A 16468-nucleotide genomic window follows, 5' to 3' on the forward strand; every position below is an offset into this window, starting at 1 on the left:
AGGATGTTAATTCATAAGGTACAAGACTTTAGAGAAGTATCATGGATTCTCTTCATTGAACAAGAAATTAACCCTTGAAGCAAAAAGAAATAGCAAAAGAAAAAAAATAAAAAATAATGCCCAAGGCTCTGATCATCAATGTCTAGGAAGGTTAAGAATGATCAAAAGCTCAAAAGAGTTATTTTCCTAGCCATATGCTTGTGGTGTGAATGTATCAAGGAATCCTTGAGACAAAGCACTTAGAGTCAAAGCCAAGTACAAATAAAGAGTATGCTAAAGGCTTTGAGCGCCATTAACAGAGAAAATTTAATAGAAAAATCAGAACTCAAAGAGTTCTCCCAGTTAAGTGCTTGTGGTGTTTCTGTGTCAAGTAAAGCTTGAGACAAAACATTTAGAGTCACGGGTAGGCTCAAGGTGTAAAGCAACAAAGAAAAAGAAAGGAAATGTTATTTTCAAGGATTAATTAGAAATAAAAGAGAGAATTTATAATATTATCTGGATTCTAATACCGAAGGACATTAACACTCCTGAGCTTCAAAGGATAGTGAGATGCTGAAACTATTCAGAATCACAGTGTCATTAACCCCACTCAGAGAATAGACAGGCGCTTAATTGAAAACTCAACTCTTAGGCAAACCCACATCTCAGGTTCATATTGTTTTCAGTTGCTTGAAGACAAGCAACAATTCAAGTTTGGTATTGTGATGTGTGAGCATATTTTCTATATTTTCTTAGCAATTTAGAAATAGATTTATTGATTTTTTATAAGATTTTGGTGCTTTAGACCAGTTTGGACGCTACTTTGATTTGCACTGTTGTTTTGATGATTTCAGGTGAAGTTTGGGCGAGTTGACAGAGTTCATACAGAAGAAAAAGAAAAAATTTGGATTTTGTCACCTGGCACCAAATGCCACGACTCGGCGTTTAATGCCAGGAGCTTCATAATGTGTGCTAGTGGCGCTAAACGCCACTACCTAGTGTTTAGCGTCAGGAGGCCAGTGAGTTCAGAAATCGTCTCTGTTTAGCGGCGCTAAATGTCGAGCCTGGCGTTTAGTGCCAGTAGCGCGTCCAAGAGTGTCTCGAAGGCTTTGATTTGGGTTTTTGTTCATTTAATTTTTAATTAGAAAAAGATATTATTAGTTTTTAGAATTCTAATTTCAAATCAATTAGGGTTACGTATAAAAGCAGAAAAGATTCAGCCCTTCGGGCTCTCTTCTCTCTCTCTTTCTCATTCTGCACTTTCATACTTTTTACAACCCTAGGTTTTTCTCTGAGCCATGAGCAACTAAACCTCCCATATTAAGGTTAGGAGCTCTGTTTATTTTGATGGTTTAATACTATTGTCATTCTACTTTTAATTAATGCACTAATTTAAATTCAAGGATTGGTTTTGTTCTTCATCATTGGAATTAGAGTATATTGGAAGATAACTCTTTTTCCAATTGAATTTTTGTTGAATCTTGGAAAAGTTAATTGAATAATAGCTTGAAATCAACTCTTCATAATTCTCTATTTACCTAAACTTAACATGATACATAACATATAATCATCTTATCTTTGGGTATCTAGGGTTTGTGTGGCTCAATAACTAGAATTGGATTTAAACCCCTAATCTAAATTAAGTGACCAAGGAATTGGCAGTTGATTAGGTTAGAGGAGATTAAATTACTAAGGAATTAGGGTTTAATCAATCAAAGGTTTCCATAAATTGAATCTTTGCATGATTAAAGTAGTTGGTAAAAATTGTTAATCCGAAAAAGTAAACATCTCCAAAACCTTAACTGTTTCTCATACAATTTTCACAACCCGCTCACTGTCTATTTTCTTCCATTCTCTTATTTCTATTTTATGAAATTTGAACCTAAAACACTCAAGTTAGTTTATCTGACTAGCTTAATCTCTCAACTATTGTTGTTCAGTCCATTTATTCTCGTGGGATGATACTCACTCACCTAAGTTATTACTTGGTATGACCCGGTGCACTTGCCAGTAAATTTGTGGTATTTGAAATTCGCACCACTTCGAGATACCAAGAACATGGAATACAACCCGTTTAAAGAGGTACTTTTCTTAAAAGATGATAGCAACTTCGAGTAACTTTCTTTTACTTTATTAAATTAAAGGCACTCTTTTCCTAGAAAACTAGGTTTTTAATGAGGCCCCACTTGTATTATTCGAAAACTCTTTTTTGCGATCTTCTACTTGAAATTTTGAATTGTTTAAAAGTCTTTTGAGTCTTACTCTGAATCCGATGATTACGCAAGAAAAACATCACTTTACTCGTTTAAAATCGAAATCGAACTAAAAGTAATGTTCGAAGCAAAACGATTTAATGAAGAAAAAGACATACGATAAGTAGTACAAAATGAAATGCTAAGCATTCAATAAGTTAATCCTAAACATAACGAGAATAAATAAATATTAAGTTCCAAAAAAGAAATGGGAAAGATACTACAAAAGTGTTACAAATACCCAGGTACCAACCTTAAAACACTTAAAAAATAAGTAAGGAAAATTGTATGTAAATTACAATATGGAAACAACTTTTCCATCAATAACCTTTTTGAAGACATCGACTTCGGAGACGTCCAAGTCGGGAGCCTTCAGTTTGACCTGTTCCAAGATATTTTTCTCGGCGTCAAAAACGCCGTCAATACTTAATAGCAGCTTGCTCGGCCTTCTTCACCGAAAGTTCAAGCTCTTCAAGTTTTTTTCATCAGCTCGGAAATCTGCTTCTTCAAGGTCCCCTCCATCGAGTCGGAAGGAGCCTAGGCTATCTTCAAAGTTTTTATGTCATCATCCAAGGAAGTTTGCTTGCCTTAAGAGCAGTAACCGAGCTATTAAGGTCTTGGACCTTGGTAGCGGCTTCAGCAATCATCTTATCTTTAGCAAGAAGTTCTGAGCGGAGACTCGTGATCTCCACCTCTACATCCCAGACATAAGTCACAGAACGCGGGAGCATTCTCTGAACTCGAGGAAGAATATACCCTAGAAGCATTTTTGCAAGAATTTCCCTGGTATCCTCGTCCATGAAGTGCTTATCCACAAACTCAGGAGCTTGTAATTCCTTGTCCAAAACATGCCTAAAGGGAGGAGGGACAGAGACGGCAACATCATCCTAACCAACATTCTTGGGTCACTTCCGGGATGGGGAGTGGACAGGAGAATCCTCCCTTACAACTTGTATCTCGGGGCTTTTTCCCTCTCAACTCCCTTCATCCCCCCGGGACTGGGACAGAAGACGAAACCATGTTGCCACCAACCGTGATAGGAAGTTGGGAGGCAAACCTTCTCTTCATTTCGGCGATAGCGGCGAGCACCCCGGCCATGTCAACTGAAAAACAAAAATAGAAAATAACTCATAAGATAAAAAAGTCGAAAATAAAATGGAGATGCAAAGAGTTGAAACATTACTAATGGCATTCCGAGCAGCTTGCTTGTTTATAAGAGTGTCCCTTAGGATTATCGGACGCTCATTCCCTAGCATCATTAACAAATTGATACTGAGGAGCAAGCTCGTCAGCATTCACATTGGAAAGTCAGATTTTCGGCGTGGAGACATTATAGTTCCAATAAAGATTAAATTTCTTAGCACCCTCCAAAATCAGAAAAAAGGGAGTGGTGCCCTCTATCAGCTCAATCTTAAAAATTTTTTCCTTGAATCCATGAAAAGATTCTTCAAACAAAGTAAAAATTTCTATTCGTGACACCTCGAAAAGAGATGAACCCGCGACCCTGAGACCTAAACGGAACTGTCAAAGTAAAGAAGTAGAAAAAGACCCTAAATGTGGGTTTGATATCCAAGAATAAGCACAGGAGCTCAAAACCTCAAATAATAGCCCAAGTATTAGGATGAAGTTGCGAAGGGGTACACCCCATGTGACTTAAAATGCTCACCTGGAAATCGAAAAAAGGGCAAGAGAATCCCAATCCAGGAGAACAAAGTTTCATAAATCCATAACCAATCCGGGACAGTACCGGCGTGCTCATTTATATGGCACAGATGGTTCCCGGATCTCGAAATAGAAAAAACATACAAATTGCTAATATTGGAATAAAAAATAATTCGAGCTTCTCGAAGATTATCAAGCTCTTCTTGCGTGATAGTGGAAGGAGTGGTTTGAATCTCCTCGGACACCCAGGTGTAGATGTCTACCTCGAGTTTGCTATTCATCCTCTGAATAGGGGCAGGTCGAGACCTCGGCAAATTTGCATCACCACGCCCGCGAGTCTCAATAACTATTTTCCTAGTCATCACCTACAGGGGCACCACCACTACGTCACTACCACTACCAGAAAGCGAAAATTCTAACACTACAAAATCTTGGCTAACCAAAAGATGCAAACAAATCCAGGAAGCACAAACAGTGGGGGCAAGCAAAATCATGGATTATTTGGAAAAAAACTCAAACAATGGTGTCCCAACTATATTTGGCCTAATCAAAAGAAAATGAACAAAGCAAATGCAATGGGAATTTAAAACAATGTCAAAAGGCATCAGCAAGCATGAAGAATGCACGAAGATTCCCAGACAGGGAAAACTTCAAAAGGGAATAAGCCACATGCAAGAACAGTCGAATAAGGGTACCAAAAATCACTAATAACCTTAGATAAGAATACTGCGGATGCTAGTTGGAGAAACACTGACTGACGAAAAACTCGACAGAGACGAATCGTAAGCAAGGAAGAAGTGCACTGAGAAAAAGGAAGAAACTGCTCGAATGTAAGAGAGAAAACTATTTGCATGCGTGAGACAGTTGTGATAAAAGATGGAAATGAAAGATAAAGTAAAAAATGAAAGGCTATTTAATTCCAAACTAATGTTGCATTTATTGCAAAGAGTGAATGGAACTGATGGTTCGTCGAAGGAGGGAATAATAACCGCTTTTGAAATTGAAGGAAACTATTCAGTTTCCTTCAATGAACCCCTCAAAATTCCTATCTAAAATGGGTCTGACTTCTTAAACTTAGATACCCTCGACCCAAGGACCTAGGTCTAGGAATCCAAGTTGGGGGCACTGTTCCGGAAAAAAGAGAACGTAACCGATGAATCGATTAAGGCCATAACCAACTTCACAGGGTAACGGCCGATGCCACAACGGCTATGCCATCGAATCTTGTAACCGCCGAATCTCAGCAATAATGTGCTACAGTAAACACTAAATGCCGGAAAAACGGTAGCTTCACAAGGCAAAGCTAAAAGAAAAAGGCTACCAACAGGTAAACACATAAGAATCTCACTTTACTACCTAGCACACTAATGACTTTAGCATCAGAGTGTCTTGCAAGTTTTTCACCCGACCTGGTTTTACACTTGACAAAGTTGGGATCTCTTGTCTCTACCTCTTCAGTTCATGACCACGCTTCAAGCACGAACAATATCATATTAAAAGTGATTGGTTGCCATTCTTTACTAGACTTCCTGATTTTTTCATTCTTTCTTTATCCATTGTGTCCGTAATTATTATATTTAGCGATACCTCTTACTAGAAGCTAGGGTTGTATATGATTTGGTTAATCTAAAAACCAAACCTATTTTTTGGTTAACAAAAATTTAATTTGGTTAATTAACCAAATTGATTTTATATAATAAAATTGGTTATTAATCGGTTAAAAAATTTTAAAAATAATTTTTAACCAGTTATAAAAATAAAAATCAATTTTAAAAAATAACCAATTTTTTTTAAAAAAAATCTGTAAAATTGGATTTTCTAAAAATAATTAAAAATGAGTTTTTAACCGATTAAAAATCGGTTTTTACAAAAAAATCAGTTAACCAATTTGAAATAAGTTATATAAAATTTAGTTTTAATTTTAGTTAACAAATTAAAAATCGTTTTTTAAAATTTGATTTTGGTTAACTAATTTTTAATAATATAGATATGATTTTTTAAATTATTTTATTAAATTAATTAGTTAAAATTTAATTATAATTTTTTATCTAATTAATCACATTTTAGATTTAAATGTACACTTCTACTAAAAGCGGACTTGAATAGTCTGATGCAAATGCCAAGATGTCATTCGCGGCTTAAAAATTGATTTTGATGGATTATTGGAATTATTTCTAGAGATGGAGTTGGAAGATGATATGTTTGGTTGTGGTGTTCTAACCTTTTTGCTAATGACGAGAAGATTCAATAAATTTTTTCATAAATCTAATTCAATATATTTTGCATAGAGCGAGACAATTTAAAAAAATTTTGAAAAAAGGTTTTTCACTGAAAGCGAAATGCTTTGTTATTTTTTTAAAAACTTTTTTGGCTAATAGCAAGATGATTATTATTTTTTAAATTAAAAACCTACCTCGTTAACTGAAAAAAGTTAGAAGAAAATACAGTGATAAAAGCAGGTAAAATAATATTGTGAATAATTTATAAACAACAACGAAAATCTCTCTCTAGCTGATAGATTTAACAATGTCAGTATTTTGCTGTATGCGGAATAATAATAATTTAGTATTATTTGTAGTTATAGTTGACTATTTTGTAATGAAAAACCTACTAAAATATTATTTTTTATTCCTATATAATACAGATAATCTAATTCATATGAGAAAACACTTATACTTTTTTCTTCTTCTTCCTGGAGTTGTGCTTTCAATTTTTCTTATCATTTTTTTTTAACTTCAATGTCTCATGTATTTTTTTTAACACAACTAAAAAATTGATTAATACAGACAGATTTACAGATAGATTTAGTCTTTATTACAGACGGATTTTTGGTTATCGATGAAATTACTGACGGATTTTATTCTTCTGTAAAAGCCTCGTCGGAAATTATTTACCGACGGATTTTTTTTCCTTCGAAAAATTACCGACGGAATCTTACCAGTTACCGACAGATTTTCCATCAGTAATTACAGACGGATTTTCCGACGGATTACAGACGGATTTTTCGACAGATTTTCCGTCAGTAATTACAGACAGATTTTCCGACGGATTTTTCGTCGGTAATTACAGACAGATTTTTCGACAACTTTTTCGTCGGTAATTGGCAACAGATTTTCCGACAAATTTTTCGTCTGTAATTTAAACCTTGAAAAATCATCCCATACTCTGAATACAGACAGAAAATCTGTCTGTAAATCCGTCAGTAAGATAAAAAAGATTTTTTTTTTTTTTTAGATTTTTCTATTGCAAAATAAACTAATTTTCATACAAAATAAATATACATTTAATACAAAATTTTTTCTAATTTGTATTCGAATATTTATAATATTTCAAAAAATAAACAAATTTATCGTATTATCAAATTAAAAAAAATATTATAAACAAGTAAGTCAATATAATTCAAAACATAAATAAAGTGTATTGATACATCAACTATAATTCAAAACAAATACCACTGAAAAAAAGAAAACCTATAGAATCTATACTGTAGCATACACTAAAAGTGTATAAAACAATCTGCTCAGAATCAGGTTAAATATAAACATAAACCTAGTCTAGAATTAAACTAAATAGAAAGTATAATCCCCAAGCAACATTGGATCAAATAGCTCTTCTGCTGTCCCTGATTGGAAATGCCTTCATGTCTGATTTTATTACAAGATATTAAATTGGATCAATGAAAGAAACAAAAGTTAGTTCATTATGCACATGCAGTCTTGGCTCATTAGACATTCTAGAAAATAGTTACCAGTATAACTATGCCAAAAAGATGAGAAAGAGAGAGGGAGGTAAAAATTTTTGAGAGGACTGAAACCGAAAGCACAAAATGTTAGACTTTAGAGTAGTGGAGTAAATAAATATGATACTATACTATATATAATGTACTAATGTGTCTTGCTATGAGACTCTAATCAGATTAGACAATTATCAAAGACAAATAGTTAAACACGCTGCATTGCAGTTGACCACAGAGAATTGAATTGAATTAATGCGCAAGAAAAAATAGTCAAGAATTAAGAAGCTTTTCAATATATACTATTATCTATTTATCTCTCTGTCACTCTTACATAGTTACTATAAGCTATTATTGGAACTTTCAATAATAACTTATAGTCAAGAATTAAGAAGCTCTTCAACATTTGCTAGTGATTTAGTAGGTCATTTAAACAAGTTCGAGATCAAATTGAGTCCTCTAACCAATTTCAGTAAAGTAAAGTAAAGAAATGAAAATCAATGTTTTGACTGAGCTAGAAAATCAATGTTTTGACTGGCAATTTCAAGATAAAAAAGTCAGAATAATATTCACTGAGCTAGATATATGCAAGGCATCAAAAGGAAGGGAAAAATGTAAGTGCATTCTATCACTCATCATACTAGACCCATCGTTATTTGGAAGCATAAATGTGACATTTCATCAAACATTTTGAAGGCCTAAATTAAAACAAAAAACTATGAATAATGAAAAAATATTAATCAACTTAACTGTACAAAACAGAAATAACTACACAAACCATTTCAGCAAAGTTTTAGTTGTATGAATGCATAGTTTTAGTTATATCTTGAATAGTTGAATTGTTTCTCATATAAACTTTGATAGATCCTTGGGCTTCTTTATTTTTTGAGAATTGGGCTTAATAGGATATTTATTTAAAGGGCTCTATCACCCCCCACACAGTGATCCAAATTTCAAAGGCCTTGATCCAAAAATAAAAGGATAAATAAGAAAAAAAAGATTAATTTAAACCTGTATTTTAAGTGTAAGATCCCTCTAAGAGCACCAACTAGATTCTGGGTCCTTAGTGTTTTGGAAGGAAACAGTGAATTGAAAAAAGAAAAGAAAAATCATGGTTGGTGGTACCTCTCTTTCGTTTCACTCCAGCTATATTATGCCTACCACCCCACTCCATTGCACGTTCTCAATCTCATTTTGTTGGCCCCTTTATGTCTATTCCATGGCTTCCTGCGTAGTAAAGTTGTGCCAATTTCAGAAAGCTATACACCTTAAAATAGAATATAAAAAACTATCGACAAATAACACAAGTATATATGTGTGTGTGTTACTTACAGCAGCTCCATCATTTCCTCCCAAAGAATATATTTCAAAATTTAATAAATACTTACAAAAAACAAAACTCAAACCTGCATTCATATAAGATACGCATTACATGACCAATCTTTATCACCTATATAATAATCTTCGTTTACATACTGTATAACCAAATCATAAATCATTTTTTCATTCCATAATTTGTAATATCCTATATAGAAATTATACAATAATAATCATGACATACTAACATAGAATGGAATGAAATTGAAAATTACAAACATAAGCACATACATAGTTTAGGCTTCAGGCTCCACAAAGTGGAAAATAAAGAGGAATATTAAAATGCAATAAAACAAACATAAGCACATACATAAAAATATTTAGGCTGAAGAATTAATTCCAGAGTCTCTTAATGGGAATTTCTAAACCAATTACGCATGTTAAAGATATCAAAATAGATTGAATTCACACTATCAATTATAGCCTATATCTTCTCTACAGCTGAATTCACACTATCAACAGAAGTACCCTCAATGGCTGCAAAGACAATTACAACAAATCATTTAGATATTGGATTTCCTTATGGCACAGTAGCAAGGAGTCAAGCTGGTAAGACGGAAGAGGCTCTACTTAAATGAAAATCCACCAACTGAGCCAATGAAGGATTCCTGCACATATAATTACTATGTGCTGGTCTCTCAATCAATCAAGTGCTACATATATAGAGTTAACAAACACTCATGAACTGAATATATTATATTGTGAATGAATTATATTAAATCAGCTATGACATAACTATATCAAAGTTAAAATGAAAGCATAATAGAAAATAAACATTTCAATTTGATCCATACAAGTTAGGCAGTAACTTAGGTACAGCCAGGAACAGAGGAACTTACTAACAAAATCATCTTCTTTTGAAGTAGGTATTATTATCTTAACCCCCAATTCCTCTTCTATCTTCTGTTGTGTGGATCCCTTGAAACAATATATCTTATAAATTTGCAGGTATATATTGATATGTAGGTTATTGATATAGGAAGAAACTAAGAAAACAGACCAGAATTATACTAACCCTTCATAGTAGGAGCCTTGGTCACAGATCTTGACTGATTCTTCGATGCCCTCAGAAACTTGTCTTTCGTCAAAACTGACATTGGAAACCAAAAAAAGCTCAGAAACAACAAAACATTAAATTCTTATTTTATTATTTAAATGTCATTCATGTTTTATACATATAGTTTGCTGTAAGCCATAAACCATGGGAACATATCTAGAAGATAAAGAGGGAGTACGATGTAAAGAGACATCAGGAATATCAACTAAAGTCATAAAAACTGGGGCATGATCAGATCCTTCTAGCTTAATGCTCCGTCCTCCTTTCCACCTGTGTGCACTGAGCATATCATAAAGTTAAAACTTATATTCTAGTGTCAAGAAAGGCATAGAGCACTAATCTTGATCATATGATACAGTACTGCTAAAGAACCACATAACTAGAAAGAAGATGTACAAATATATGTCAACTAAACAAAAGAAACACAACTTGCAAAAGGAAGCAGATGATATTTGCAGCTCCCATGTACATAACAAAGGGCATGTTATGGTAGAACTAAATATTTAAAATTATTTTCCAAAATAACTCAGCATAAATAGCTTACAACTTACATCATATGCAATGCATGCATATTACCTTAGTATGCTTTCAGGTTTAGCCCGTTTATACTGTGTCAATATTGATCTGAACCATCTTCTAAACCTACACAAAATTCAGGTGAAGAAATGATTAGCAGCATATTACTGATATTTAGAAGTAGTGAAGTACTTCATATATAACTCTGCCGTTCAGCTTACTCATTATTGTCAAACTCAGGTCCTGCATCACATCGATCAATTGCAGATGGCGCAATGTTGAGATCACCAACAACAATTATTCTCCTTCCCATATGCAGAAGAGACTCCCATCTTTTCTAATAGAGAAACTATAAATATCAATGAAATAGAACAAGATAAACACTAAAACATAAAAAATTCTCGGCTCTTCAAAACAAAGAAACAGAGGAAACAAAAGTGAGTATAAACATTGATATTAACATATCCAAATTTTTGAAAACTAAATACAGTTTCCTAAGAATAATTTACAAGCCAGCATACACCAAAAATGTTAGTAAATTAGTACTGATTTGTACAAGTTTGAAAAGTAGACTTTGGGTTGCTGTTTCCATTGGCATAGCAGGCAACTACTGCAGCACCATGAATATCAGAAGCTGATTTTAAACCTTCTTTATCAGAAATGTCAAGAAGGTCCAGTTTACAACACCTTGTAGCCAGATGGCAACTGTTCGACTCTTTACCAGATAGTGAGAGATAGCCAACAAGGTTCCTTTCCCATAGAAATGTTCAATAAAAGAATTTTAGCAAGCCTCGGAAAGAATTAGCAAAAATGGCAAAGAACTACAAACAAGACTCGTTAGATTATAAATTGTGAATCTAACAAATTGAGCACAACTACAGGGACAGCTATTAACACTGAGTAACCTATCAAATCAAAATAATGTTAGGCAACGTCCTGTAATAAAAAATGACTACCTTATCAAACTACAGTTAGGGAAGATGTGCAGAATCCCTCTGAGGTAGGCAATTCCACTCTAAACTGCAAGGAAGCCATCATGCCCATTTTTCACCTGTCAAAATCATACCAAACCATTGTCCCTTTCATCTTTTATGCAGCAAATTGATTTGGGAATGGGGGTTGAGAAAAGAGGGAAGTCTGAGGGTTGGAAGATACCGGTTTACCAAGTGCTATTAAAAAGTGTACCCTGGCAATTTCATCATGATCTTTGAGAAAATATAAGTTACTTGAGACAAGAAATCCAAGACGATTGTGTCCATCAAGAGCATCGATAGCAGGCATAACAAAATTAACTTTTGAACTTTGAATAAGCTCCTTTGGCATTTTCATAATGTTGGTTATGACTGCATCTAGTCCATTGATGTAGTATAATAATCTAAAGATGAAACTAATGGAGATCTCCATGGCTGTCATTTAACTCTTGAACTCTCAATAATTAAGCAGCACAATAAATTATATGAAATTCACCTCTTTTACACTTTCTCCACTCTTCATAGAGAACAGTAACAAGAAAGTCAGACCAAATACCTCTAGCCTCCTCCATAAGAGCAGAAGCACAACTATTAGGCACCTCTCCACAAGATCCCTACTCCTTGAATAGTCGCCACTTCGATTTTGACCTAAACATCAAGACTGAAATTACTACCAATAGATAACAAGAAATCACAAGTTGATATCAATTCTGAAGGAAGAAAATGGAATCGAGAAAAAGAAAAGGCTTACCTAATTGATAAACCTACAACAAGCTCAATCAGCATCAACAGCAACAAGAAGATAGAAACTGCTAAGAAAAATTGATAAACCTAAAATTGGCACAGAAAAATTGAGCTCTAAGCACCAAAATCACAAAATCAGATTATACCTGAAATTGACTAAGGGAGCAAACGCAACAAGAGCGGCGGTGGAGAGAGCTCTATGACGACGGCGATGAAGGGAGCAGATGCGATGAGAGAAGCGGATGGAGCTCTGCAACAATGGCGACCAAGGGAGCAGACGCGACGAGAACAGTGGCGGAAGGAGCTCGTGTGACGCAAGAGATGACAGAGAGATTGTGCGATGCGAACGGTGGCAACGGCGGAAGAAGCTCGTGCGACCAGAGAAGAAGCACGCAGCTCGTGAGGAAGAAGCTCGTGTGTGAAGTGTGAATGAACGTGTGTGAAGTATGAATGAAGCTCGAGACACTAGGGTTAAATTAGCTTTCCATTAATATTTTCCGACGGAAAATTTTAAATTATAGACAGATTTTTCGTCTGTAATAATTTAATAAAAGGAAGCTTTTTGTTTATTTAATTACAGACGGATTTTCCGTCTGTAATTATTTCTCACGGAAAAAAATTAATTTTTTCGACAAAATTATCGACGGATTTTTTTTCCGTCTGTAATTTATGCTAATTTATTTTTTTTGTTTTTCGATAAAAAATTCTTCTGAAATTCCGTCTGTATTTCTGTGAGATAAAATTCGTCGAAAATATCCGTCTGTAATAACTAGTTTTCTAGTAGTGTAATTTGTTTAGTATTGTGTAACGAGTTTTCTTTAACTTCAATGTCTTATATTGCGCAGCTGATGGTTGATGTGGACATATTGAAAGCCACAAAATTGTAATAAAATATTCCATCAATCAAACAAAAATTAACCCAAGAAATGATATTATTTTTTATTATATTTCAAGGTTTTTAGTTTCTACGGCTTCAGGTTGCATATCATCTCTAAAGTGTGCTACTTCCATTTTTTTATGGCACTACAACAAATAAAGATTTTTGCAATAGTCGAAAATCGTTGTCATAGATCAAAAAATCGTTCCTAAAACTTTAGACGACGCTTTGACAACGGTTTTTGACCTGTGGTATATGCGGCCGTTGCCAATACTCAGACAACGGTCTTTTCTCTAAGGCAACGGCAACCAAAAAACCGTTGCTATAATTACTGACATAGACAACAGTTTTGACAACAATTTTTAAAGAACGGTTTAGAACTGTTAATGGATTGGCAACGGTTTAAAACCGGTCTCTTTCATGACGTAACAATTTAAAATCATAACTAGATAGGCAACGGTTTTAAATTATTGTAGTTTTGTTGTTCATAAAGACAACGGTTTGAAAGTGTTGCCTTTGGTGGTATTTTTTGCAACGGTTTTAATACCATTGCACCTAAAAATATTAAACTTTCTAATTATAAACATAACTATAATCACTTAATATTGTAATATATAATTCACCATATAATAATTATATTTTTTATATGAAAATACAATTTTACCTTCGTGCCGACGCAAACACTCCACCGGGAAGAATAGGTGTAGAAATCGAAGGTAACCAAAGCATTCGCTCCTATGTCTAGACGTACAATAATACTATTGGACCATTTATCTCCTTTGTATCATAGCGCGAGGCCCAACACAAGGACTTATATTGATATGTCAAACATACCGACCCCAATTGTAAGAGCTGATTTTCGAAAAATTTCTCAACAAAAAAAGTACTTACAGCTCACCATTGACATGGACTTGTCGGAAAATATAGTGGTCCTAATTAAGGAGGTCCTAATTAAGCAAAATATATGACATTAGACATAGCGTTGCACAGACTCTGGAATGTCCAATGCGTCTGCATCATAGATTTGTCTGATCTATGAAAATTTGATCACACTAGATACATGATCATTTTTGCCTAACGGTATCACAAAACTCACTACTCAAACAATACTATCTCACTACTCAAGCATTTACACTACCCTACCTCGTGTTAGAAAATTATTATTTCCTGATCTATTTATGGGCAATACGTATATTAATTATAATCGAAAATTAAATTATTTCACATTAAATGACTTATATAACGGCGATCTCATTTATTGTCATAAATGCTTAATTAAATAAGTCATTATTACTTTTGATCTAAAGTTAAATGAAAATAAAAGCAAATATTCTATTTTATTTGGGTTTTAGGATTTATGGGTGCCACACTCAAATATATATAATAACTTCAGGGTTTTAGTTCCTAACATATTAAAGCCTCCTCTGCAGTTTTTTTTTTCAATAAGTGGAGTTGTGATTCAACCCTAATAGGGATACAGAAGACTTTGGTTGAGGAAGGTCAAAGAACTCAATCATACTCACGAATTCAGTTATGCTTTTGTGCTCTTAGCTCTTTTTGAATGATTTAACATGGATGGTCTTGGAGTTGAGCAATCTTAGAATTTCCAACACCTCGGACATGCACACAATGAAGAAGGGTGGAATTTATGGACAATGCGAGAAGAAACCCGATGACATTTATACGGTTTAGATGTGGGAGACAGCTTCTCCCAACATGCATGGCACACACGTGGCGCAGTCCCATGCTTCTCGTGGGCTTCAAAAGCCTTTTGCAGGAGTGGCAACGTCCCTTGTAGGTCCTGGGACTCGTAACTCCTTCCCGTCTTCTCGCATTAACCGAATTGCCAGCGTCACGTTCTCGCCTATAGCAAGAAGCTTTAGCCTACCATGAACGCGTCCATCACTGGGTCGAGCCACTGAGCTGCATATCACTACAGCCAAAGTAATATAGAAAATAATTTATAGTCATTCGCAGGTTGTTTCAAAAAATAAATAAAAGAAAGTGATATTTCTTTTTATGTAAGATGTCTAAACAATATTATTATTTTCTCTATTTATAAAATATAATTTTGTTTTTGTAAGCTTAAAATGATCAACTATTTAATTTATTTGACCAAAATATTATTTAAAAATTAGTATAACTATATAAAAATTAGTAATAATGATTTAATTAGTTCAAATAATAATAATAATAATAATAATAATAATAATAATAATAATATACTTATTATTATTTATTTTTAAGTATTTTAAGTTAAATATTAATATAATAAATTAAAACATTTTAAATTACGTGATAAAATATATAAATAAAATTTATTACAATAATATATTATTATTATTATTATTATTATTTAAAATTAAACAAACAATTATTATTAGTTTATATATATATAATGATTATTGATGAATATTTCGTCAAGTGAATTAAATAGTGAATTATTTTAATCTTACAAAAAGTGGAATGTATATTTTATAAATACAGAAAATAAGAGTAATATTGATACGAGCACAAAAGATGCAGAATTATTAAGTGAAAAAATACTAATAATTTCATAAAACTTTTGACTTCTTTTATGTTAGTTTTGATTTCAAGGGTTCTCAAGTTGTTATAACCATTAGTGGACCATTATTGTAATTTTAATATTTAGTGAGACTTTAATGTACAATGAATTATTTAAAATGCTTTTCATCTACTTAGCAATTTAGCTTTTTTAAATGTCTAGTTGTTGTTTTTAATATAGTAGAGCAATCAATATTTAGTGGATTGTTTGATATATGTTTGCCATTCACTCAGTAGTACATAAAGAGACCATATTTCATATGTAACTATGTAAGAACATAAGTGTATAATATTATAAATATAATTTTTGAATTTTTTTTAATAAGAAAGCTTTTCTTTTGTTCTCGTATAGAGAATAAATTGTGATTTTATCATTAAAACAATCTATACCGATCAAAATCAAGGCCTTTCAATCACCTTCTCATTTATTCTTTAGCGTAACATTTATATTCTTCTTTATAATTGGGGCTGAAAGCAAGGTTTTGAAAATCGAACCAGTTATTGAATTGTTCTAGTTATTGATTTATTGGTTTATAAATTTAACTAATTTGATTATGGTTGAATCGAAAAAATTGTTTTATAATAAAATAATAAATAAAATATAAATAAACACATTAAAATATAATTATAATTTAATATAGACTTTAAAATATCATCTAAATTAAAAATATTATATAAACCAGAATATTATGATCTCATTCAAATACAAATTCAAGTCAAATAACAAAAATAATC

At 33.0% G+C, this 16468-nt stretch overlaps 1 protein-coding gene across 34 annotated transcripts; it reads right to left on the bottom strand.

Annotated features, from left to right (window-relative positions):
• Positions 1-7267: 7267 nt before the first annotated feature.
• On the bottom strand, positions 7268-12780 carry LOC107630166 (DNA-(apurinic or apyrimidinic site) endonuclease 2). Of its 34 annotated transcripts, none has more exons than XM_088509402.1 (12): positions 12438-12750; positions 12299-12356; positions 11732-12195; positions 11533-11627; positions 10798-10908; positions 10637-10702; positions 10239-10339; positions 10019-10093; positions 9843-9906; positions 8959-9032; positions 8752-8853; positions 7268-7537 (listed from the first exon to the last, which is right to left on the bottom strand). In XM_088509402.1, exons 5-9 carry the CDS (start codon positions 10887-10889, stop codon positions 9881-9883), a joined length of 360 nt encoding a protein of 119 aa, XP_088365528.1. In that variant the 5' UTR covers positions 10890-10908; positions 11533-11627; positions 11732-12195; positions 12299-12356; positions 12438-12750; the 3' UTR covers positions 7268-7537; positions 8752-8853; positions 8959-9032; positions 9843-9880. The 34 variants fall into 34 exon arrangements, with proteins under 34 accessions (XP_088365528.1, XP_088365520.1, XP_088365522.1 ...); XM_088509394.1 differs by lacking the exon at positions 8959-9032 and adding an exon at positions 7642-7700 and having other exon boundaries at positions 9843-9921; positions 12438-12739; XM_088509396.1 differs by lacking the exon at positions 8959-9032 and adding an exon at positions 7642-7700 and having other exon boundaries at positions 9843-9921; positions 12104-12195; positions 12438-12732.
• Between the last annotated feature and the right edge of the window lie 3688 nt (positions 12781-16468).

This window comes from Arachis ipaensis, chromosome B3, assembly GCF_059453495.1.
Source record: "Arachis ipaensis isolate K30076 ecotype BB chromosome B3, ASM5945349v1, whole genome shotgun sequence".
Classification (NCBI taxonomy): domain Eukaryota; kingdom Viridiplantae; phylum Streptophyta; class Magnoliopsida; order Fabales; family Fabaceae; genus Arachis; species Arachis ipaensis.